At 42.5% G+C, this 25,530-nt stretch overlaps 1 protein-coding gene across 2 annotated transcripts; it reads right to left on the reverse strand.

Moving 5' to 3' along the window:
* Positions 1 to 9,323: 9,323 nt before the first annotated feature.
* LOC124113000 lies at positions 9,324 to 24,843 on the reverse strand. 2 transcript variants are annotated; one of them, XM_046473219.2, is made up of 8 exons: positions 24,338 to 24,843; positions 15,323 to 15,400; positions 14,388 to 14,447; positions 13,229 to 13,288; positions 13,010 to 13,078; positions 11,556 to 11,854; positions 11,035 to 11,139; positions 9,324 to 10,202 (listed from the first exon to the last, which is right to left on the reverse strand). In XM_046473219.2, exons 1-8 carry the CDS (start codon positions 24,372 to 24,374, stop codon positions 9,693 to 9,695), a joined length of 1,218 nt encoding a protein of 405 aa, XP_046329175.2. In that variant the 5' UTR covers positions 24,375 to 24,843; the 3' UTR covers positions 9,324 to 9,692. The 2 variants fall into 2 exon arrangements, with proteins under 2 accessions (XP_046329175.2, XP_046329176.2); XM_046473220.2 differs by lacking the exon at positions 13,229 to 13,288.
* Between the last annotated feature and the right edge of the window lie 687 nt (positions 24,844 to 25,530).

Consider the following 25,530-nt stretch of genomic DNA (forward strand, 5'->3'; position numbering starts at 1 on the left):
ACCCAGCGCCTCAGCTGTAGACACGGATAGAATGTGTACCCAGCACCCCAGCTGTAGACACGGATAGAATGTATCCCCAGCACCCCAGCTGTAGACCCTGGGTAGAATGTATCCCCAGCACCCCAACTGTAGACACGGATAGAATGTGTACCCAGCGCCTCAGCTGTAGACACGGGGTAGAATATTCTTTTAGTTGGCTTTTATGAGAGAGATAGAAACATATATGGAACAGCTGCTCCTATTGTGATCTGATAGCCTTGTAAGTAAACCATTCGTGCGTCACTGCGAAGTCCCGGGACAAGGATGCCATAACCTTTGTACCTGATGTGACTGTTTTTGCGTTATTTGATGATGGTGATGTCAAATACTTTCTCTGTTTTGATGTTTTGTTGTTGGGATTTACATAATCCTGTGCCGATACATTTGGTTATCCTTTGGTTAAATATACGTATTTGATGCAGTTATACAGGTGAAACAGCTGGCGTATTTCCAGCACCTACTGTGATGATGCTGTTCCAGTTAGAGGACAGGATCTATTGGGAATATTCCAGCAACATCATGGCGGAGGACACCAGACATGGGCTTCTTCACATATTGAACTCAGGGGCGGAATCGAACCCAGTAATTCGCAGTGACGCGCGAATGGTTTACCCACTAGGCTAACACACCACCCTAGGAGCAGCTGTTCCATATATTTTTCATAACAATATTTACATATAAGACATCTTGACATCACACACGATCTCTTGAAGCTCATTTTTTTACTCAGATATGATAATTTACTGTGTGCGTGAAGATGTGACCTCCACAGAAGGTCGCGTCAGGTAAACAGTCACCCAATCTAAATAAAGGATGTGTATGATCTTGACCCAATCAGATATCGGATATTGCAATCTGAGCAAACAAAAACCGAAACAGAACATAAAAATTCCCTCGATAGTACATCATTTTAGGTGTCGATGACATGGCGCTCAGAAACGACGGGATGTGTGAAATATCCACCAGAATATAAAAGCGCGACTTAGGCTCTCCCGAATGATATTCGTTTTAGAGATACAGAAATCAAGTGTGCTTGCCCGAATGCTTCGTTCACTCATTCTAAGAATTTAGAAGCTTCGGCGCTGATTGACTGACCAGAAACTTCAACTTATGAACTTCCTCTGGAGGTGTCCACTGATCTGCACGTAGAGGGAAGTAACGTATCGAGGCAAACTATATTATAAATAATATATTACTTCTAATATTTTCTTTCAATGCACTTGTTTCTGTGTGTATTTATGGATGCTACTTCACCGCTAGTGTTTCAGAGTTCGCCCAGTGGGCTTATTTAAGAACGGGGGAACCAAGTAAAACTCGCCCAGCGCACACGTCCTCCCAAGCTCTCCAAACCTCCAAGCTGATAATGAGAGACCTCTCAAAGTCACTTCCGAGGGAACTTGTCTCTATCCTGGAGCCCTTGCTGGCTTACCGGGTTGGGGACTACTCCCTCAGGACTTCCTACAAGTCCGGTACCTCCACACTTTCCATCTCCTTTGACCTCGGACAAAGGAAGAGACCTTTGGTCAAAGCTCCGTCCAAGACCAAGCCTCAGGAGAAATCCACCCCGGCCCCTACCCCTGCCGCACCACGCCCGGTACAGAAGGCTAGGCCTCCTAGGGTAAAGACGGCTCCACCAGTCTCTGTCATGGAGATTGCGGAGAGCCTTCCCACTACCCCGCCCCCGGTAGCAGCATTGGAACTCGCTCCCCTCGAATCCAGAGGGGAGGAGCCCTTTCGCTCACCGGAAGGCACAGGACATGGAAGAAAGAAGAGGAGGAGGAGAGAGATCTCCTCCCCGTCACTCCTCCACGCCCCTTTCCAACGCCAACCAAGGCGATGGAAACACAAACCAGCAAAGCGCCAGCCGAACCACGGAAACCCAGACCGCCACAACACCAGGCCCCTCCCTCAACACCAGCCAAGTCCAAACTGACCCGGTCCAGGAACCAGTTGTTGAGGAGGACATCCGTGTAGAGCTCACCCAGCAGACCAGCCTCATCCTGGAGCAGCACAATGTCAACCCAAACCAGAACGAAAGCGGCAAGGTGTATCCAAGCAACCGCCATCGCCCTCCCGTGGTGATAGTGCAGTACTTGGGTCAGGAGAGGTTCGAGCATGAAATACACAGTTACCAGGATCTCTCCGATTTCCTGGTCGACTGTGACTTCCAAGACAGCTCCCTCTTCGTCACCAACGTCGCCGCCCGACTCACATCCGCGCTGTTTCAAGCTCTCCCTCCAGGAGCGCTCAGCCTAGCTAGGAGGCTTGTAAAGTCCACTTTGTAAAGTTTATATTTTGGGGGGTTGCACTTCTCTATTTATTCATTACGCTTTTTTCCCAAAATAGTATAAGTGCTTCCCCGTGTGCGTGATACGCTAAATGTAATTTATTACATGCGGAAAGCGCACGTTAAATCTCCGAGTCAGTCAGTCAGTCAGTCAGTAAAACTGCGGGTGTAAAGATTTTACGCACGCATCAGATGGTTAATATTCCGATTGTCGCGACAGGTGGGTGTGATTCATTCAACACCGCTTTGAAAAAATTAAGTCATAGTAAACACAAGTTAGCTTGATGTAACAGACATTCCTAGCATGGTGCAGTTCATTGACGTTTACCACAAGCCAATTGTCATAAACAGGGCGATGGAAATCACGATGCTATGACCCTGGAGCGCTCAGGAGATTCAGCTCTGCACAGCGAATTTGGTGCCTTCTACGACTTAAGACCGACAGTATTATTCTGGGAGGCACAAAGCAGGACGAAAAAGGGGGATCCGTGAATATCATAGGATCCGACCCAAAGCCAAGTCCGAAGCACGACCGCAGCCAGACATATATGTAATGATTCGATAGGAAAGTATCGACTGTATGTTGGGACGAAGTGACTGTATCGTGATACGTGTTGAGCGGATTGTGATACGCAGTGTGTGGATTTTGCAACGTGTTGAGTGGATTGTGACACGTGTTGAGTGGATTGTGACACACAGTGTGTGGATTGTGACACGTGTTGAGTGGATTGTGACACGTGTTGAGTGGATTGTGATACGTGTTGAGTGGATTGTGATACCTGTTGAGTGGATTTGACACGTGTTGAGTGGATTGTGACACGTGTTGAGTAGATTGTGATACTGTTGAGTGGATTGGACACGTTTTGAGTGGATTGTGACACGTTTAGGGTGGACTGTGGTACGGATAGTGACTGTATTGTTCCACGTGTTGAGTGGATTGTAACAGGCTGTGTTGGTATACGTAGTGACTATCGTGGCACGCTCTGAATACACTGAGATACACGATGACCGTATAGCGACACATGTTCACAGTGACAAGGTTCCCACCAGTGCGCATTGAAACACAACACTTTCGTCTTTACATCGGTACTACTGTATTTTCTGAACTATGCCAGTGTTGGGATATACAACTGCAGCTGGTGCTCCCCGTGTAAATATGAAGGGAAATGAAAACTTTACCCTCTGTTGAGACACGATTGTTCATCATTTGAACACACTCCATCCCTCGTTTCACCAAGCCCCTCGCCGCGAGAGCACATTTATAGCATCAATACGTGACATTTGATTATTTAGCCTTGCGGTTCAGGGGATCTAAAATAGAACCCAGCTTACGATAAATATACAATAAATCAACATCTCTACCTCTGTGAACAAGACATGGTCCATTTATTCAAAAAGCTTTCAAATGACATCACACATTATTTGACTGATAAAATATGAACACAAACGTATCGATGTAATACAGAAAATGAGTTTGGTTTTAACTCCGCCTTAAACAGTACTTATATCACATCGTGTAAGTTGGATGCAATAGGAAAAACCGAGGTGATGCAGGCCTCATACGTTTATCAGTTTGGTAAAAAACCCACGAGCACGGGTATGGTACTGACAAACTTTGAGACATAATTAGGACGAACCTGGTATTCGTACCCACGATGACGGGGTCAGGAAAACCAAAGGGACACAACTCTGTCCATCAAATCGCGGTGCCTTTAACGACTGATCGACACGTGCCTCGTGATATAAAGTATAAACTTGTATAAAAAATAGAATATTTCATTTTGTACAACACATTACCGAATAATTAATGTGACATCCTTGTTCCTTGTTAACAGTTATAGACAATAATTTACTCGTGCCGAGGAATGACAGATTATCGGTCCCGTATGAAATTAGAGTTGCAAGTTTTCAACATGGATTTCACTGGGGACAGATAATCCGTAATTCCTCGTCACAGTAGATTATTGTTTGCATTATCCACAAATGACTATTAAAAATGACTTGGCATTATTGTAAATACAAATTTCAAACTATTCGCCAGTTTCTTTCGGCCGTCAATCGCTTTACGAAATGAAAACTAAAACATTCTTAACAACAAACAAACTGTGTAAACTGATTCTACAAGTAAGGTGTATTTGACAGACTCTTTCAAGTGAGCATTTGCCTTACATTTTGAAACAACAGTCACATGTCCATTAACCAAGAACACTGTCGCAAGAGTCCGAAGAGATGTCGACAACGGGGGCAGTGGATCCAACGTCCGGCTCAGCAAGCTTGCAAACATTTACATTGATACGCTGTCGTAGGCCGGGCCAGAAAACAGGCAGTGGATCATATCCATAGTGGCGTGCTGCGAGTGAGAAGAAATCACAACATCGTGTTTTTGTACCGAGGCGGATACAGGAACGACATGGAATTTGGTAGATGTTCCAACGGTTGCATGCCACTGATTTGACTGAGGCTTCGAGGAACCCGAAAGTGCTTTTATACCAGTCACTGCGTGCACGGGTATTGGACAAAATGTTGGAGATACCACGGTGTTGATCTTCAGTAATTCATGAACACGTGGTTATAGAATGTATATTTTTGGGGTGTGCCCAGACACTTGCATTATCTGGTGGGCTGGAATGCCCTCGCTGGACAGTGATTGTATCATGTGTTTCCTAGCGCTGTGATTACTAATGCGTTTGTCGGATGAAAGGTTGGCGTTGGAAGCCATGTTTTTTATTAGTTTTTTTCCAACTGGCTGCCTTTTGAACCATGATGCGACAGATTAGGGACGCCCTCCCGTGTTTATGGCGAGATAGAATGGATGTTCCCTTCCCGAACAGATGCTGGGTCTTTAGTCGCGTTGACTGGACATGCTGGGTCGTCGGGGTGGGCCCAGGACTGGGTGTCACAGCACGAACACCGTGGGGTCGTCTCCGGTTCTGGTTTTGGATTGCCGTTCGACATACTCGTTTAATTTATGATCATCAGAGTCCCGTTCGTACTGAACATCCCCCCAAGTCATTCTTCTGTGAGGAGTTATTGACCGTAGATCGAAAAAAATATATTGTTCCACCACAGAGTGTTTAATATGGATTCAGGCGTGTTAGTGCCAAGCTGGCTTGCATCTCAGAGTTGTTTTATTCACTGTTGGAAATAGCTTCCGCTCAGTAAGGTAAGTTCCCTTTCCCTGTTTTTTCAGTGTTTTTGTTTTTGACGTAATGACATCGCTCATTTTGAAAAATTCAATTGAATCGGATAGTCAGAAGCCATAATCTTTGCGTTTTAAGTAAACTAAACTGCCCTTGAATCCAATGAGTGAGCTTGGTTCGTACTCGGAACAATCCTGTTTCCTAACGCCAGTGGAAAACTTGCACATGATCGTGTTAAGTTCAGTGGGTGGGATAACTTCATTCTGTTTTTCTGAAAGAAACTTTGACAACTCGCATGCTGAGCATAGTTTTTGTATAGTGTTTGTATTTTCATTTTCTGCCAGACATTTGTCAATGTCGCCATCATGTACAATAAACAAAGGTTTCTGCTTTTTTGGAACATCAGGGGTGTTATTCGGGCCATCCAAGAAATCATTACCCATCAATTCATCCAAAAATGATTGATTTAGACCAAAATGTTGGGGCGTGGCAGACATAAAAGTCACGGTTTCAGGAATCACGCATAGTCTAAAACGAGGGACTTGTCGCTCACCCATGTAAGTTTTGACCACAAAGACGTTGAAACTGTTCAATGGCTGCATTATGTTCACAAAGACGTTGAAACTGTTCAATGGCTGTATTATGTTCACAAAGACGTTGAAACTGTTCAATGGCTGCATTATGTTCACAAAGACGTTGAAACTGTTCAATGGCTGTATTATGTTCACAAAGACGTTGAAACTGTTCAATGGCTGCATTATGTTCACAAAGACGTTGAAACTGTTCAATGGCTGCATTATGTTCACAAAGACGTTGAAACTGTTCAATGGCTGCATTATGTTCACAAAGACGTTGAAACTGTTCAATGGCTGTATTATGTTCACAAAGACGTTGAAACTGTTCAATGGCTGCATTATGTTCACAAAGACGTTGAAACTGTTCAATGGCTGCATTATGTTCACAAAGACGTTGAAACTGTTCAATGGCTGCATTATGTTCACAAAGACGTTGAAACTGTTCAATGGCTGCATTATGTTCACAAAGACGTTGAAACTGTTCAATGGCTGCATTATGTTCACAAAGACGTTGAAACTGTTCAATGGCTGCATTATGTTCACAAAGACGTTGAAACTGTTCAATGGCTGCATTATGTTCACAAAGACGTTGAAACTGTTCAATGGCTGCATTATGTTCACAAAGACGTTGAAACTGTTCAATGGCTGCATTATGTTCACTACTCTTCCAGCCAATTTTCCGTCAATTTATCACAAGATCGTTCACGATTTATTCCATTAAATATATTGTACTTACAAATCTTAACTAGCTTTTATGTTTCGTGTATTCCATAATCGTAAACAACATGTGTGAACGAAATTTTTATTTGAATGAATAAAACAGACAGTTTTTGGAAGGCCTTATGTTGTAAATGACAAGTCTCGTATGGCAGAGATGTGTTTGTGTAAAAAGATGACTGACCCTGATGAATGGGAAAATGTAGTTACGGCAATGCGTCATTAACCAATGGAATTACAGGCTTTTTTAAAACAGCCAATCGGCATTAGGCGACAGAAAAAATACTACCCTGCATCTCCGTTCCCATAAGGGTAATAAAAAAATCGTAATCATGTTTCAATGAAAACGTTTTATTCGCAATTTGCAAAACGTGCAAAATATTGCCTATAATCCCTGAAATGCACTCGTCAACAATTTATGCCCTTGTGTCAATGTGTGAGTGAGCTGGAACAGAATTCCAGTAATATCAGGGCGTGTCAGCTTAATGTGGGAGGAAAGCCCGAAGTGATGCAGGTCTCAGACGTTTACTACTTCGGTGAAACCCACGAGCACGGGTATGGTGCTGACAAATCTAGAAACATAATCGGGGCGAACCGGGATTCGAACCTAAAACATAGGTTTCTGGCGTGTCAATGGGACGGAACTCTGCACAGCGAATCGCAATGCATTAGACGACTGGGCCATCCGTGTGCACCCACCGCCCCCCGTATCATGTTTATCCCTCAGTACCAGATTCGATTATGACCGTGATATATCTGGAAATTGTTGATGGCACTCACTCAAATCCAAATAATATCCAGACCATAACAAAGTAGGTTTGTGTCAAAGAAGCACGAAAAGTCAGTTTGTAATGTTCTACAGTCTGAAGAAGAAACAAGTGCAGCAGACACAGACACGGATATAAATTAGACCTTTTGTGAAATACCCTCGTACACACATATGTTCAGTTGTTGAGGTGGATTTTAACGTCGCATTCAAGATAACTGCACTCATATAGCTGCATTCATGATTGTACTAGTCCGGACTAATGCCGGTTTTACGTGCTAACCCACCGAGATACCATGCCGCAGTTTAACATAAATATCCACTCAGACACATTATACACACTCCGAACCGACCAGTCCTTGTTTGATCTGCTCAATGCCGAGTGCCAGGAAAGGTAACAACAAGTACAATTTGTTAACACCTTCTGGCATGGCGCTGCCAGGGATCGAACCACCAGCCTTACACTCTCCGGGCAGACTCGACCACGGAGGCGGTCCTCGACACTGTCACGCAATGGCAGGATTTGATTTCGCAAACATTTCATGCATGGTGTTGGATTTCAGAGACTCTCACGCATAAAGCATGGGCTCAATACCATTTCATGACGGAACGAAAAGTAGACACGCGTGACCACGACACTGGAAAGCGGCTGGTTGTATTCACGGGTGATGGTGGTACGTAGTGTATATAGACGCCCGTGAAGTGACGATTTTATTAATTAACTTATTCTAAGAGGAACACCGCCTCCGTGGTCTAGTGGCAGAGCGTCCGCCCGGAGAGCGGAAGGCCCGGGGTTAGATCCCCGGCCGCGTCATACCAAAAGACGTTAAAAGATGGTACTTGTTGTAACCCTGTCTGGCGCTCGGCATTAATGGGCTAAAACAAGGACTGGTCGGCTCGGAGTCAGTAAACTGTGTCTGAGTGGGATATCCATGTTAAACTGCGGCATGATATCTCAGTGTGCTGGCACTATAAATCGGCATCAGTCTGGACTAGTACAAGCAGCCACACACACGTACACGTGCATGCACGTCGCTATATAAGCGCAATAATCTTGGACGCGACGTTAAACCCAATTTCACCTCACCTCACCTAAGAGGGACAGCCAGTCCCAAAAAACAAAGATACTGGCCAATCGTTTACGTTGAAGCAAGTCGTTCACATGTGTTTTAAGTTACTACCACTACATTAGGAGCACGTTTACCTGCAATATCTATGACAGTCGCCACTTTTCTCGAGAAACTAATGAAGCGTCTCAAAATATGAACTCAATTAGTCAGATATGAGAACGTGAGTGAGTATGGATTTACGCCGCTTTTGCAAAATTCCAGCAATATCACGAGGACACCAAAACAGAACTACATACATTGAACCAATGTATGGAATCGAACCCTTGGTCTTTGGCTTGACGAGGGAACACTAGGCTACCCCAACGCCCGAATGAGAACCTGGTTTATCAACAAAATGAGCCCATATGTTACATGGCCATACTGCATAACTGAGTCAAATGTGGCAACGTCAAATCGACGTGTAAGTTGGTTAATATTTGTTTGTGTTACTCATCTTGGCAGTATTTCTGCAACTTCATGTTCTTGAACACCGTGTGTGTATAATACCCCAGAGAGAACACAGTGAGTGAGTTGGGTTTAACGCCGCTTTTAACAGTATTCCAGTTATATCACGGCGTGTCAGCTTAATGTGGGAGGAAAGCCCGAAGTGATACAGGTATCAAACGTTTACCACTTCGGTGAAACCCACGAGCACGGGTATGGTGCTGACAAACCTAGAAACATAATCGGGGCGAACCGGGATTCGAACCCACAATCATAGGTTTCTGGCATGTCCAAGGGACGCAACTCCGCACAGCGAATCGCGGCGCTTTAGACGACTGGGCCACCCGTGCCCCCGATTCGAACACAGTGTTAAGGTATGACAGCATTTAGCTAACTATATGCGCCCTTTGGTAATAGAACATCCTTATTGTATGATATGGTTGGAATGAAAACTAGTACAAAGAACACACCTGTTAATCCGGAAACTCTATCTGGACGTTTACTGTAACGAATGTCCAGAATAACGAGGGTTCACTTTATCAAAATAATGCATATCACAATCGGAAGGAAATATTTAAATAGGACTACTTATAATTGACTAACATTTAAAAAGCATCAAGATTCCAGTTCATCAAAATAGTACACTTTGTCTTCTTTTCGAATGTCAATATACTTTCTGGTTGGGGTAAAAGTCATATCGTGTCCCCAAAACAGTTTGGCCAGAATTATATTCATGGCCGCTTGGTCAAATCTGTGACATTTGTTGTACTTTCGGATGTATGTGTAACACACAATCAGTGTCTCGGGATGAGCTGGGCACATACAGTGAGGGCTCATGGCGCACGCTATCCATGGCTTCAGGATAACCTCTCTGACGAAACGTTCATTTTTTAAAACAAGAAAGCCAGGTTGTTTCTCTGCTACTTGAGCGTAGTGACACGTCTTTTCACCAAAGTAATCAAACATGATCCTCTGAGCGTGGTCGGCTACTGAGAAGCGTGGTGTCCCGTCCTCTATGATAATACCCTTGGTCTCGACTTCTTGAAGAAGTGGTCCAATGCTTGACTTGAGGAAGCGGACGGCAGCGTCAGCCCAGATAATCACGTCAGCTGATCGGATGTGTGCCTGTGAGACGAGACGGGGAAGGAGTGAGTGAGTGAGTTGGGTTAATGCTTTGAACAGTAATTCAGTTCTATCACGACGTGTCAACGCGCGCCAGGAAAACCCAAAGTGGGGCAGGCTGACAAACCTGGAACGTAATCAGGACGAACCAGGATTCAAAATCATGGTCGTAGGTTTCTGACACGCCTAAGGGAAGCAACTCTGCAATGTGAACTGTGGTGCCCTCGATGACTCGGTCACTCCCAAAACATGAGTGTATTGTTTTAAGTTGAGATCTGCAATATTGCTTTTTGTGGCAAGGCTCGTGGATGAGAGCGACAGCAATGATATCTGCGTTATCTGGATACAGTGACAAAACGAGTTACCAGGTCATAAGGCAGCCACATGCTTATCAATTGATACCTTTGATACATATTTGATACTCTCCTGTTCAGTTTCTTGTGGCCGACGCTAATGAAATCAATATATTTAGTTCTACATCTAAGCAAAGGTGTAACATTGCATGGCGTTGTATTATGAAGACTTTCCAGATGTAGGTTGTCTGACTGTGAACTTATGAAGCATCACCTGAATCATTAAGTCTTTCCAGGTGTAAAACTGTATGTTGTCTGACTGTGAACGTATCAAGCATCACCTGAATCATTAAGTCTTTCCAGGTGTAAAACTGTATGTTGTCTGACTGTGAACGTATCAAGCATCACCTGAATCATTAAGTCTTTCCAGGTGTAAAACTGTATGTTGTCTGACTGTGAACGTATCAAGCATCACCTGAATCATTAAGTCTTTCCAGGTGTAAAACTGTATGTTGTCTGACTGTGAACGTATCAAGCATCACCTGAATTATGAACGCCTTCCAGGTGTAACACTGCAGGTTCTGCAGCCTGACGGGCATCAGCGCAAAGGGGAATGTGCGGATCTGGCATCTGCAGTGCTTCCGTAGCTGAAACGTATTGAGACTTAGAAGTCTATGAGTTGGCTTCAGCACCACTATGCAAAATATATCGCAGTGTGTCAGCGTTGTGGTGGAAGAAAGCGACGATGCAGGTGTGTACCAAAGTTGCGGAAAATCCCAATCTGACAACAAAAATACCTTATCACTTTTACCTAATCACAACCACATTACCTGATCATTCAAACCCTAATATCAATCACAATACCTCATCTACTACAGTACCTGATCAACCACATCAAATCACAATCAAATTATCTGATCAATCAAACCTAATCACTTTACACGATCGAGCAAACCTAATCACAACACCTCAATTAGACCTAATCAATCACATTACCAGATCAATCCAAACTAATCACAATAACATTACCTGATCACTCAAACCCTAATCACAATCACAATACCTCATCCCTCTGCCAGTCTTTCAGTCCGAGATCATAGTAGATCAGAGTCAAGTTGGCCAGTTCTGGAAACACGTTCTGGTGAACACTTTGTATCAATCCTTGCGATTCATAGTAATGGTCTGACGAAGCCCCAGTCACGATAACTAAACGTTTGCCTGTTTTCTGGACGCCGAAAAGCCCAAAAAGAAGACGATATAGAGTCACATTTAGATTGTTCGTTGTTTGCATGAGGCGATCCAATCTTTGAGACAGGTCCTCGGGTTGTCTCTGACTACAGTGAGTATCCACGCACGGGTTTGCTGTAAAACATACCAATGTGTCTGGTAAATGCATAGGATTTATCAAACCTGCACACACAATGTTTCAGAAGTGTATTTGTTCTCTCAATGAAGGAGACAGCCATTCTTTTTGGACCTGCAACACTCTAGGTTTCAGAACGCACAGCAAATACAGTGAACGATTGTTTTCTTGGATAAAACCGGACAACATATGTTTTCACAACATTTTCGGGGACATTGGACACATCAGCTATTCATGGTTATTTTTCAAGTTCTTTGAACCGTCTGGGATAACATTTCTCTTATGACAAATATATTCCACAAATGTAAGTTTCTATAACTCTTAAAATATATATATTCACATTACAACATAGATTAGCATCTAGTCTTTGAAATGACCATATTTTGCAGGAAAAAAATCAGTTGTTGAATTATCTTGATAAAATATACTGCAGTAACCTAGACTTGCCCACTATTATATACGTGCACGGGCTGTATTGGGTACATGTACAATTGTTTCAGGGTCTGTCACACTGAGGAGTGAGTGAGTTTTAACATTATTCCAGTTATATCACAGCGTGTCAGCTTAATGTGGGAGGAAAACCCGAAGTGATGCAGGTCTCAGACGTTTACCACTTCGGTGAAACCCACAATATGTGGGCTGACACCATATATAATCGGGGCGAACGCGGATTCGAACCCACAATCATAGGTTTCTGGCGTGCCCAGGGGAGGCGACTCTACACAGAGAATCGCGGCGCCTTAGACGACTGGGCCACCCTCCGACTGATCAATTACAACATCAACATGAGGATTGTATAGCACTGCATCGGTCACAGGCAGGGAATTTGGATATTTGATAGATTTGATCGTTAGGATGTGTGTTTGTACTCGTGTGTCCGGTATCTGTCCTCACTGGCTTTAATACAATGACAGTTGTGATAAATTTGGTGCATTTTGATTTCGTTCATGGACGTGGGGATCAAAGGACATGTTTCTGTAGCTCACCTGCATTGTACAAACTGTTCAATGAAAACTAACAAGAACTGCCTTACTTTAAGTTCATTTCAGTTGCTTGGCAACCATGTAAACAATAGGGCCGTGGAATCGGTTTGAGAGAATCAGGTAAGTCGGGTACTGCTTTAACCATCTTTCCTTCGGTCTACATATACTTACCAACAACTGGCTCGGTATCACAGGAACTTAACACAGGATTTGTTCTCCACAGACCCGCTTGCCGTACATCTGTATACAAGAAAGACATATTTAAACATAGCACTATCATTCAAACGTCGTACGTGGTTTTTCGTTTGAAGTACGCATGCATTTGACTCACATGTGCTTGTAATATATCTAGGATTTGTACAAATAATCAATGACAACAAGTACACATACCTTGTATCTTGTTCTTATATTCTTGTAGCAATTCGTCAAATTTAAACGTTTCAACTAGTGCTGAAAATGAATACATTTTGAATGCTTAGATCAAACAGATAAATAGTAATAAAACAATGTTGTAAAATGACAACAATCAAAGATAATGTTCATTGGAGAGAGAGATCATTTCTAAAAAGACCATAAACACGGAAGACAGAATGCAAAAATAATTGACATTTTAAACAACAGAACCGAATTGATTGGAGGATACACAGCGATCAGTGGAATGTATGAAACAAAAGTGTTTATTTAGTGGAATAACAAATAGTAGAATACCATTATATCGATTGGACAAAATGGCAACATCATCGTTTGCATTAGTAAGTACGTCAAGTGTTTATTAACCACGTCAGTGTGGTTAGGGAGTATTAAACCACCCATTTACATGAATGTACAAAACATATATTAACACAGTCGGGAGTTTAATGCTTCAGATGCTTCCTATAAGATAAAACAATCAAACTGAGATGCCGTGATACAACTGAAACACCTCACTCAATCATCTACCTTCCACCGTCACACAGCTGTAATGTTCTGCTGCATTAGTGAAAAGCAATCTTTTTCATACAGAAGTTTGTTTGTTTGTTTGGTTGGTTGGGTATGTTTTGCTTAACGCCACACTCGGCAATATTCCAGCTATATGACGGCGGTCTGTAAATAATCGAGTCTGGACGAGACAATCCAGTGATTGACATCGTGAACATCGATCTAGGCAATTAGGGTACAATGGCATGCATCAACCAAGTCAGCAGCCTGACTACCCAATCCCGTTAGTCGCATCTTACGACAAGTATACCCGGATCTTTACTGGTCTCATATAGAATGCTTGAACGAGTCGCATTTCAGGCCGCTTTTAGCAATTTTCCTGCAATCAAAGCTTTCACCACTAGGCTACCTCACCGCCCTTTCACATACATGAGTGAGTGAGTTTGGTTTAACGCCGCTTTGAGCAATATTCCAGCAATATCACGGCGGGGGACACCAGAAATTGGCTTCACATATTGTACCCATGTCGGGAATCGAACCCGGGTCTTCGGCGTGACGAGCGAACGCTTTAACCACTAGGCTACCCGACCGCCCCTTCATCTACATGAATAAATGAAAAAACAACACAAACCTGGGTTTATCCTTTCTTGCAGTTCCATTAAATATGTGAAGTCTATGTCAAGTGCCATGTCTGAAACACAGTGACGTAAACCTGTACCGGACCCTGGTGTGTTTAGGACAAATTAAATTAATCGTTATATCATTAACCACATTCTCATAATAGATAAATGGGGGGGGGGGGGGGGGGGGGAGGGGGGCATATTTCATATTTCATATTTCATCTTTTAAACAAACTTTTGAGTGCACCTGTTGACATTTATACATGTGATTCATATGAAGCCTGGCTCTTTGATTAATCTGCGTATGTGGTGTATTTCATGAAGGATGTTTGGTTGTTGTTGAACGCCGCACTCGGCAGCTCTGAGCATAGACCGAACGACCGCAGCACATGTTACACGAGAAATATTGCCGTTGGTGTAATGTAACATGATGGCTCATTGATCAGAGCACTCGCTGGTTTCCTTCTTCCTTGAAGCAATCCATGGTTTGATTGGTTGGTTAAAAATAGCGCTGTACAGTGTAGTATGTATTCACGGGTGATAGGAGAGTGAGTGAGTTGGGTTTAACGCCGCTATTAACAGTATTCGAGTCATATCGCGGCGTGTCAGCTTAATGTGGGAGGAAAGCCCGAAGTGATGCAGGTCTCAGACGTTTACAACTTCGGTGAAACCCACGAGCACGGGTATGGTGCTGACAAACCTAGAAACATAATCGGGGTGAACCGGGATCCGAACCCACAATCATAGGTTCCTGGCGTGCCAAGGGACGCAACTCTGCACAGCGAATCGCGGCGCCTTAGACGACTAGGCCACCCGTGCCCCCTGGGTGATAGAAGAACATAGTGTATACAAACCCGTGAAGTATTGACGATGTATGTGGACAACATTGACGGAAATGGGTCACTATATTGATTGAATATGGAACAGCTGATGGTGGAATACTTACATCGGCTGTATCGAATATGACGTGTCACTAACAAAATGGTTTGTCCGATCACCAGGCAAATAGCCACCGTGATAAACACTGAAAGTACAAAGATAAATATTTCAACATGCGGAATTTATGCAATAGAGTAAATCCTGAATGAAATATTTCACTTTCAACCAAGAAATCACTTTTATTATATACTTCAGTGTCAAAGACTTGGTTTTCTGAAGTTGAGAAAAGTGATATTTACAATGCAATGAACATAACACAAGAGCAACCTCCCCGCAAATTGTCTCCCTTTATCATGTGTCTGGCCTTGACACAAACTGTTCACTTCCGTTTTTATGTTAGTTCCAAATTGACAAGGCAAAGTAAAGACAGGTGGTCATTTATGGGGTTAATATCGCTTCTTGCCGTTCGTTATTCTCTTGGGGGCGGTCAGGTAGCCTAGTGGTTAAAGCGTTCGCTCGTCACGCCGAAGACCCGGTTCGATTCCCGACATGGGTACAATGTGTGAAGGCCATTTCTGGTGTCCCCCGCCGTGATGTTGCTGGAATATTGCTAAAAGCGGTGTAGCACCATACTCACTCACTCACTGTTATTCTCTTGAAAATGTTTCGTCATAAATTGTACATTTCTCATTTAACTCGTCAATCGAGACTGTTTTTGTAACTTGACCAGCGCGTATTCCTTCGCTTTCAACAACGGTCTCGTAGCGTTCACGAATATTTGTTTTTAAATTGATTTTGTATATTATGATATCCGAATGTATGATAAAATTTATTGTTTTATTATTTTTGTTCATATTTTTTTCAGATTTTGCGACCTCGGAGCTACTTAAGAAGTCGCATTTACAATGGATGGTGAAACGTCCCAGCGTGCTAGGTAGCGAGAATGTACGTTTCAAGCTTTGGTTCGTCACGCAAAAGACGGGGTTCGCTTCCTCACGTGATTATGTAACGCCCTTCCCTTGATTGCAGAAAATTGTAAAAGCAGCCTAAAACACGACTCGCTCACGCTTCTACTTAAGACCCGTGAAGATCCGGGTTTAGAATAGGTCTTCAGCAACTCATTCGTGCCGTAAAAGGCGACTATGCTTGTCGTAAGAGGTGACTAACAGGATCGGGGAGTCAGGCTCACTGATTTGGTTGATGCATGTCATCGTATCCCATTGCGTAGATCGTTGCTCATGACATCGCTCACTGGATTGTCTAGTCCAGACCGCCATTATATAGTTGGAATATTGCTGAATCCGAATTTTAAACAACAAACAAACAAACAATGATTTCTACCCTGGAATCCCTATTGGTTTCTCTCAATTTGATGGTAGAAACACCAACCTATGCTAGACCCCCAATATCCAATTATTCTGGGAACAAGTTGACCGTAGTCTTTGCTTGTTGCTCGTAGAATCAAGCACTGGTTTGCTGGGTCCAGTGCTGATCTGACGGGATGCCGTGATAATGCTGGAGTGTCGGTGACGAAACACCAAACACTGACTAAATCATTCATGTTTCATTGTCTTTCATATAACACTGACACCCATAAGTGTTTGTTTCATGCTTATGGTGTTGTTTAATGAAGGTGCAGCATACCCCCCCTTGTGTTGTGTAATAAAGTATCTTTTTGCCCTGAACTATTATAGTTAACACACGAAGACGCTTTGATGTGGTGGTGAAATGGGGTGTAATGTCGCGTTGAAGATTAATACACATGCACGTGTGTGTGGCTGATTGTACCAGGTCAGACTAATGCCGGTTTTATAGTCCTAGCCCACTGAGATACCATGCCGCAGTGTAACATGAATACCCCACTCAGACACAGTATACTAACTCCGAGCCGACCAGTCCTTGTTTTATCCCTTTAAAGCCGAGCGCCAGTCAGGGAAACAACAAGTACCATCTTTTGGTATGACGCGGTCAGGGTTCGAATCCCGGGCCCCGGGACGCAGTTGCAAGAACCGAGGACGCTTTGCCGTTGTGCTATTTCATTTTTTATCATACTTTCCTAAAATCGATATTTACAAGCTGCTGTTACATATTGAAAAGCACTGACCGTGACATGGTGGTTAAACATGGCATTCATTGCACGTATTCCATAAATGATAATGAGTGGTGCCATCTGCGCGCATCCCGTCATGTGACCCATATTGTCTGCTCACAAATCCAAATATTGATGTCATTCAAAACACGCTATGGTTGTTTTAGTTTTATACACAACGCACAATCACAGGGATGTATTTTATATTTCTGCAATGTCGTAGTATTTTCCGCTAATACACTATTTATATGGGATTTTCAGTTTTTCTCAAGCAATAATAGCAGTACTTCAATTTATATGCCTAAGATTCCGTGCACCAAGTGACTACTTATTGCGCTACATTAATATTTCCCCGGTCAGAGAATCAGTATGCGCTAAAACGCCAATTTCATCTCCCTGGGGAGTATACAAACTAAGCTGCTGCATGAGGCAACAAAATTGTTTACACATTACCATCTCATCCTACCGGGTACCCATTCACTACTTGGTGAACAGAGGCACGTTTAGAACCAAGTCTCCTGTCTGAAGATACTTCACGTGAAAAAAACACTGTGTGTTTTAAGCGGTCACGCGGTCAATCTGACTAAAATCTGATCATATTTCTTGCTACTGCTGAACTAAGATCTACGAACATCTCATAACGGGCCACGTCAGAACGGCAGACGTCACAATGCAAACTTAGAATTATTCCCCTAGATCTATTTGACTCGGGAAATACCGTATATCTCCGGAGAATGCAGCCTTACTTCGTTTATTCGAGATATTTTGCGATTACGTAGGTTTGCAATTGGTATGTTGCAAATGTGATGCCAACAGTTCGGCTTTTCGAGAGAGGAACATAGGTGATGTTTCCATTACATATTAGTAGGGTACAATGAAAATAATCGAATGCGCCTCAGCCAATCAGAATCCGACATTCATGCGTCAGGTATGACAAAACAAGGGTGCAGTTTTCCACCGGCTGATTTCCTGGTCACGTGGTTGCGAGTCTGGACCGGCATTTGTCACGTTTATTAAGTAACATACTTTCAGAGTGGGAGACCATGGCAAAACCAAAAAGGTTGACAGGCTACACGTCCACAACCAAACGTGTCACTTTATGGCTTTGAGCAGTTAGTGTGTTTAATATCAAGATTGCGTGAAGGTGCCATAAGCTATTCACGTGAGGGGGGACGGGTGGCCCAGTCGTCTAAGGCGCCGCAATTCGCTGCGCAGAGTTGCGTCCCTTGAGCACGCCAGAAACCTGTGATTGTGGGTTCGAATCCCGGTTCGTCCCGATTATGTTTCTAGGTTTGTCAGCACCATACCCGTGCTCGTTGGTTTCACCGAAGTGGTAAATGTCTGAGACCTGCATCACTTCGGGCTTTCCTCCCACATTAAGCTGATACGCCGTGATATAACTGGAATACTGTTAAAAGCGGCGTTAAACACAACTCAATCACTATTCACGTGACGTCATCGTGTTCGTTTAGTTTATTTCTCCACATATCAGTTTGACCCTAGCTCCCTTTGTAGTGATATAGATAGACTAACATCTAGTCTCTGAAATGAACTTATCTTACAGAATACAGAGAACAGTTGTTAAATTATCTTAATAAAAATATAATAAAAAGGAGCGCAGAGACTCTCTTCATTTAGTCTCAGAAATGAACATATCGTACAGACAAAAAACAGTTGTTAAATTACCTCAATAAAACTATAATAGAAAGGAGCCCGGAGACTCTCTTCAGTTTCAGATACCAACGTAATCAAGACTTGCCAAACATTATAGACTTGCATCGGCTGTATTGGATATAATTGAATAAGCGCCTGTATGACAGACTATGATATTGACTGTTCCTACAATCCCGTAGAACGAGCTTTTTTCTCGGACTGAACGTGAAATTCCGTCTGTTAAGTCTGTTACATTGTCAAGAGAGTTCGATATTGACTTTGGTTTCGTTTCCATATCGGCTTCCAGGAAGTGCTGAATAACCTACGTAAATGAAAATAATTCGAATGTCTGCATTTTAGAAAATGTGTACCCTCGTGTATAATTCAGGATTACACACATTCCCTGTTCTTTGCGTTACTTTCAATTTTAATACAGAATAAATACTAATATTTTCCCTGTACAACAAACTTACGAGATCTCGGCTCTCCATGTGTCAACGTGCTGACTTTGTTCAGGAGAAAATCCGTATATCTGTCCATTACCTTTTAGTAAACCAACCACATCAATTAACTGCCAGTATTTCAATGCAATTTACTTTTCAATCGGATTCCACTGTTGTTCAGACAAGCAAGGGCACTGGATCACTGTCATATATAAACTAGCTGTAGATCTTAAGCTTAAGTGACAGACAGAATAGTTTATTGTGTCTCGCTCTCAAATTGATTAAAATACAAGACGGGATAAAACGTGTAACATGTAAGACCAACCGCCAAGCGGATTAATAGAGACGATATAATAAGTTCAAATATATATAAACATCGTATAAACATTTAAATATTATCATTTATATTGAAGGCTGCGCGTGTATTCTAAAGTATTAATGCAGGTTCTGGCAATGATGGAGGGTAAAATCAGTAAATTTCAAATACATTTGCTCAACTTCAGATAAATAATAAAGGTTATTCCATTTGCTGTATGACATTCACGCATCTGTCCTACTAGAGTATTCAATGGACATGACAACAAAACATTCTTTTTCAACACTACACTGCAACAATACACAATTACAACAAAAACAAAGATGGGCTGCGATGTTCTTAAATCTACCAGTTAAAATGCGAAGAGGAGCCATCCCACTTTCCCAATGCGCTTCTCTGGCTTCTGGTCAGTTTACAATTCGTATAAAATTCAGTACAATAATCTAATTCAAAAAGTACGTAATTTATTTTTACCCTCTCTATTTATTTTTTCTCTGTGCAAATTCTTGTTCCATTCTTCTTTAAAACATTCAAACATTTTATATAATAAAATCTTAAGACAGCGTTTGCTGAACTACACAATCATCACGGCTTGTAAAATAGTGTAGAATGAGCATTTAATAAATCCTGAATTTCCAATTACATCTTTTTGAGGTCAAGGCAAAATCGTTCGCACAATTAAACCCCGTCATATCTATACGAGAAGCGCTATTTGACATCCGCCGTCTAACAATGATGACTGAGTGTTTATAAAGAGATGTCACAGATGGTGTACATAAATGATGCATGCATACATACATACATACATACATACACAGTTAACAGAAAAATACGGACCATGCGAGGCACTCGAAATACTATCACACACAGGATAATGTAAGAATTTATTATTTTACAGGTCATTTCATGCATAAAAGCAAGATAGGTACATATTTGTATACAATCACCAAAAAGCCCTTCCCCACATCAACCCTTAAATTATACATGTACACAGACATAAGTGCGCACAAGGGCACCCTACCTCACTACCTCACCCATAATCGCTACATTCCATGCTTATTGACCGCGGTAACACTAGAGACATCGTTCAAACCCAGGCTGCTGCAACGTCATCTGAAATAGGCCAAAGCATCGTGTCCTACACCTTAAACAGGCTCCCATTGTCTTAGATTTAAAAACCAAGGACAAAAGGGCTGTAATTAGCCGATTTTACTGAGTTTTAATACCCATTTAGAAACAGACTACGATATGTATAACCATCACACACACCCATCACCTTTTTACAGGCCCACAATTTGAAATTCTGGTGTGGGTGTGTGGAGGTATCGAAAAAGAAATATTGTCCCCGAAATCTATTGACAAAATAATTACTCTTTTGGGGAAAAAGACATTGCCGGCCACAGATAATACATTGCTGCAGAGACCATATACCGAATATGGTCTCTGATTGCTGCAATGTGTTTTTTAGAAAGACATATTTTATTTTCCTAGATCTAGTTCATGCAGAAAATATCGCATATATCCGTAAGAATGGAGTCTTACATCATTAAATCGGGATAAAAAATTGTGGTTGGTATGTTGTAAATGTGATGACAACAGTTCGGCAATTCGAGAGGGACATAAGAAATGTACCTTGTAAATGTCAGTAGGATACATTGAAAATAAACTTTAGAAAGAAATATTTAGGCTCACTGTCTTATGCAAAATTAAATAATATCTGGTTTTGCAGCTGAAGCTGAAAACAAAATCCCTGGAATATCAAATGGTCGTACAGAGGGCGTTATAAAGCGTACAGTTGGAGATTACACACCAACTGTTTAACACATGCAACAATTGTTGCAGACCGTCCTCATGTTCCACACTTAAAACACCATAACGGGCACTGACACAAGCTAAAATGCTAACAACGTTTGACCCCCAAACTATGTAAATCTCCAGTTTCCAGGAAAAGTGTCAGTGACATAATACGTTACAAATTGTGTCTGTCATTTGTATTGCATTCATCATAATTCATTAATGATAACATAACATCATTATCATATACATGATACCACATCATAAATACACTTGGGTTCATATTAATCATATTGACGTAAAATAAGTCAAGCCCCAATTCAAATTAAATTTAACTTCAGCATATGTCAGAAGCTAGTTCTCGTGTATGTTACGTATCAAGACAGGCTGATGTATGTTCACATTTCTCTGTATACTACTCTTTATAATGTGGGTTAAAACGACGAGTCTATTATGGGAAGGTAAAGACGGCGTTCAGTAGGAATTCAGTCATGTGGAACTATATAATCCCCTACTTTAACGTATAAAGTGACGATAAAAGGAAGGTAGAGTGAGCTGGAGGCAGAATGAGAGGTAACCGCACAGCTGATCGAGGGCGTCCAGGGATGGATTGTTATCGTCCGCGACAACCGGATATCGGCGGGCGTAGGGTCACCTAGTGCGTCGGTGTCGTGGTATCTACGGCCCCTTCAGCGCAGGTAATTTGAGGTCGCTAGAATCCCTTATCTGATAGGCGGGAACGTATCATAGTACTCCACATTGCTCGTGACATTTCCCAAACGTTCACCATGCCCTCTTTCTGGTTTACCAAGAAGACTTTGTTCAGTCTGTAGAACTCTGTATAACCATGGGGGTTAGGGTTACTACCGGTATAAGTTTTAGCAGGATCACTCGGGCAATCTCATCAAAATCAGATCTAATTATAAGTTCTCGCTGCCGCAAAACGGGTCACGTCAGAACTAGAAATATCACGGCTGGGGACACTAGAAATCGACTTCACACATTGTACCATGAGGGGAATCGAAACCGGGCCTTCGAAGTGATGATCGATCGCTTTAACCATTGGGCCACCCCAGTGTCCCTTCAACTATGTATGACATCGACTGTCCAGCGCAGCGACACTACCGTAAGTCAGTTCCTGTTAAAAGCCACAGTGTACCTGGATTTGTGGATTTACGCAATAGAAAAAAACCCATCTCTATTGGAAACCAGTGGTTGATACTACGAGCAACTATCAACTCCATCAGATCACAATGACAGGCATTGTTGCTTCTCCAGGTGATACATTGTTACAACGCGATTACATTTTAGCCGGCGCCTGTCACTAGCATGGAGTTCCGCGTCCTGTGTCGACCTAGATCAATAAACTGGGACGAACGTTGTGTTTGCAGTGATACATAAGTTGTGTACAGAGCCGATGCCGACGTTGAAGGGCGGGATTATACAATTAAACCACGAAGCTTTACCTAGGCCTTCTTCCTACAAATATTTAAAAAAGGAGATCCTCTGCCACACCGAACTTTCCCATTCACAAGCTATGACATAAATAAGTTGACTAGCAAGACATTATTATGTACACCGCGATGGAGGTCAATACAGTTACCTAAAATCATCCTCATTTCAGAGAATATGTTTATACAAATTATAACAGTGGCCTTGTGTGAGTAAGGATAAGAATTTATGGATGAAAAACTTCTTTATTACAATTAAGAGCGACCTTTCGGTGTAGGTTCTGACACCGTTATCAAGCAAGTGATACACAGAGTCTGAATGATAAAGAAGATTTAACGTGCGCTTTCCGACTGCAGCGTATTTCGCACACGGGCCTGGCCAGACCATTAAGTGTATTCCGAGAAGGGTGAAAGTGGTGTGTGCAACACAAGAGGGGGCTTTTAGGGGTTGCTTATATCAATTTTTTGAAATTTAAAAATTTGGAATCAATGCCGAGGTGGGTGGAGGAGGGAACTAAGGGAGCTGGGTGAGGTGGGTGTATGTATGTTTATTGGATTTTGGATTGGTAGATTAATTAGTTTTTAGATGCGCTTGATTAGGCCTGTTTTGATTAGGAATACGCCTAGGGCCTTGAAGTTTTCTAGTTTATTTTGAGGGTTTAGTATTTCATCTAGAGTAGGAACCTTATTTAGATTGAGGTTGGTTTGTAGTGTGGTTCTGTGTGTTTGGTAGTGGGTGCAGTGGATGAGTGCGTGTTCTGTGGTTTCGGGTTGTTTGCAGTGGGGGCAGTTGCCTGTGGTGTGTCTTTTAAGTTGTTTTAGGTGGTTATTTAGGTTCGTGTGTCCTGTTTGGAGTTTTGTAATTAATCTGTCAATTTTTTTTGAGGGGTGTAGGATTTTAGGTTTGGCTAGTGGTTTTCTGAGCACTACACTACACAGAGTGTGGTTGACAAGTATATGTACAGGTAGGAGGCAATGTTTATACAGTAGGGTAGATATTGTTATACTGGTGCAGAGAAGCCTGTATGTACACACAAGGGTAGTGATGACAATCATCGGTGAAGTCAGTGACCGACACCGAAACGTCAATCTTCCGAAGCGTGTATTGTTTTGTTTTTCAGGTGAGTCATGACAATGTTGATGGGCAGTTGTTTAAGGGGAGTCACGTACAAAGCAGCTGATAAAACATCGTCCACGTGACAGTCACGACCTGCTGCATTGACCTGCTCCTTCAGCTTGAACAAACAAGAAGCTGACTGGCTCTCGCGAGAACAGGAAAAAATATACCCCGTCTCACGACAAAAAGAATGAATAAGAATACAATCATGTTTCTTACCTGCTAGAAAACACTGTTTCCCTTTGCGCTTATACATGGCTGTAGGATCATCAGTGACGTCACAAGTATATACCCCAGTCGTATACAAGCTCGTGTCGGTCGCCGAGATATGCTGGGGCCTGTGCACAGTGGCTTTGTGCTTGTGACAAACACTCAATCGTTGACGCTCATAATCCAATCCAGTCTGCTTCGGTTCTTGCCACCATCAACAATGATCGGCACTGTCGTTACGCTAAGGGACAGGTGGAACACCGCCATCACGAGTAACTGCTTGGTGAAATGAAATATGACACCCGACAGGTTCGCCACTACCTCATTTTAAAACTACCTGTCGGACAACGCGCATACTGTAGGTCCTTCCTCCACCCGTGACCATGGCAACGGACATTTGAGGCCGCGTGTCTTTTCACGGGTTGATGGAGACGGCAGGGGGTGTGGGGGAGGTTGAATTTTGAGATGCAGTGAGCACGACGCTGGGTTAGATATCGTATCTGTTGGAAAGGTACATAACATGGGGATCGATAAACGAGGCGGTTGAAGCTTCCCATCTGTGCGGCGGTGTGTAATTACTATACCATCAGGTTTTATTCATGGATATTGGATCTGAAGGTGACACAGGTGCTGTTGGTTCTGACAGCATATAAAATGTAATTATACACAGGTTGAAGTAACACTTACCAGAACATAAACGGGCCATTCTCCCATGAATATACTTTCATCATTCTTCCATGAATATACTAAGTCTTACATTTTATAAATATAAATTATTCGCTGAATCTGTTCCCGTTTCTAAAATACCATCTGAAGAAATACAAATTCTATTATGCGAGCCCTTGACGACAAAAATAGTCAATTTTAAAATAATTTGATGTTGACGTAGTAATTTCGCTCATTGAAGTATTTTAAGAAACCGCGTAGGAATGCAGTGTTCGCGTGAACCGCCCCATTTATCATATAGTGCCAATTGATTTTCAGCCAGAATCACCCGCAAATCGGAAAACACCTTTGTAAACGGACCGCCACTATAGTCCAGGGGTAGAGCGTCTGCCCTGAGATCGGAAGGTCCGGGATTCGATCCCCGACCGCCTCATATCAAAACGTCGTTAAAAGATGATATTTGTTGTTTCCCTGCCTGGCGCTCGGCATGAAGGGGTTAAAACAAGGACTGGTCGTCTAGGGGTCAGTAAACTGTG

Source organism: Haliotis rufescens, unplaced genomic scaffold (assembly GCF_023055435.1).
Source record: "Haliotis rufescens isolate VD_foot unplaced genomic scaffold, xgHalRufe1.0.p SCAF_18, whole genome shotgun sequence".
NCBI classification, from domain to species: domain Eukaryota; kingdom Metazoa; phylum Mollusca; class Gastropoda; order Lepetellida; family Haliotidae; genus Haliotis; species Haliotis rufescens.

Coding starts and splice junctions, on each gene's coding strand:
- LOC124113000 (XM_046473219.2), bottom strand. CDS start 24,374: ATGTATAAGCGCAAAGGGAAACAGTGTTTTCTAGCAG. Junction 14,448..15,322: donor TCATATTCGATACAGCCGAT/GTAAGTATTCCA, acceptor ACTGTGTTTCAG/ACATGGCACTTGACATAGAC. Junction 11,140..11,555: donor AAGACTGGCAGAGGGATGAG/GTATTGTGATTG, acceptor AATACGTTTCAG/CTACGGAAGCACTGCAGATG.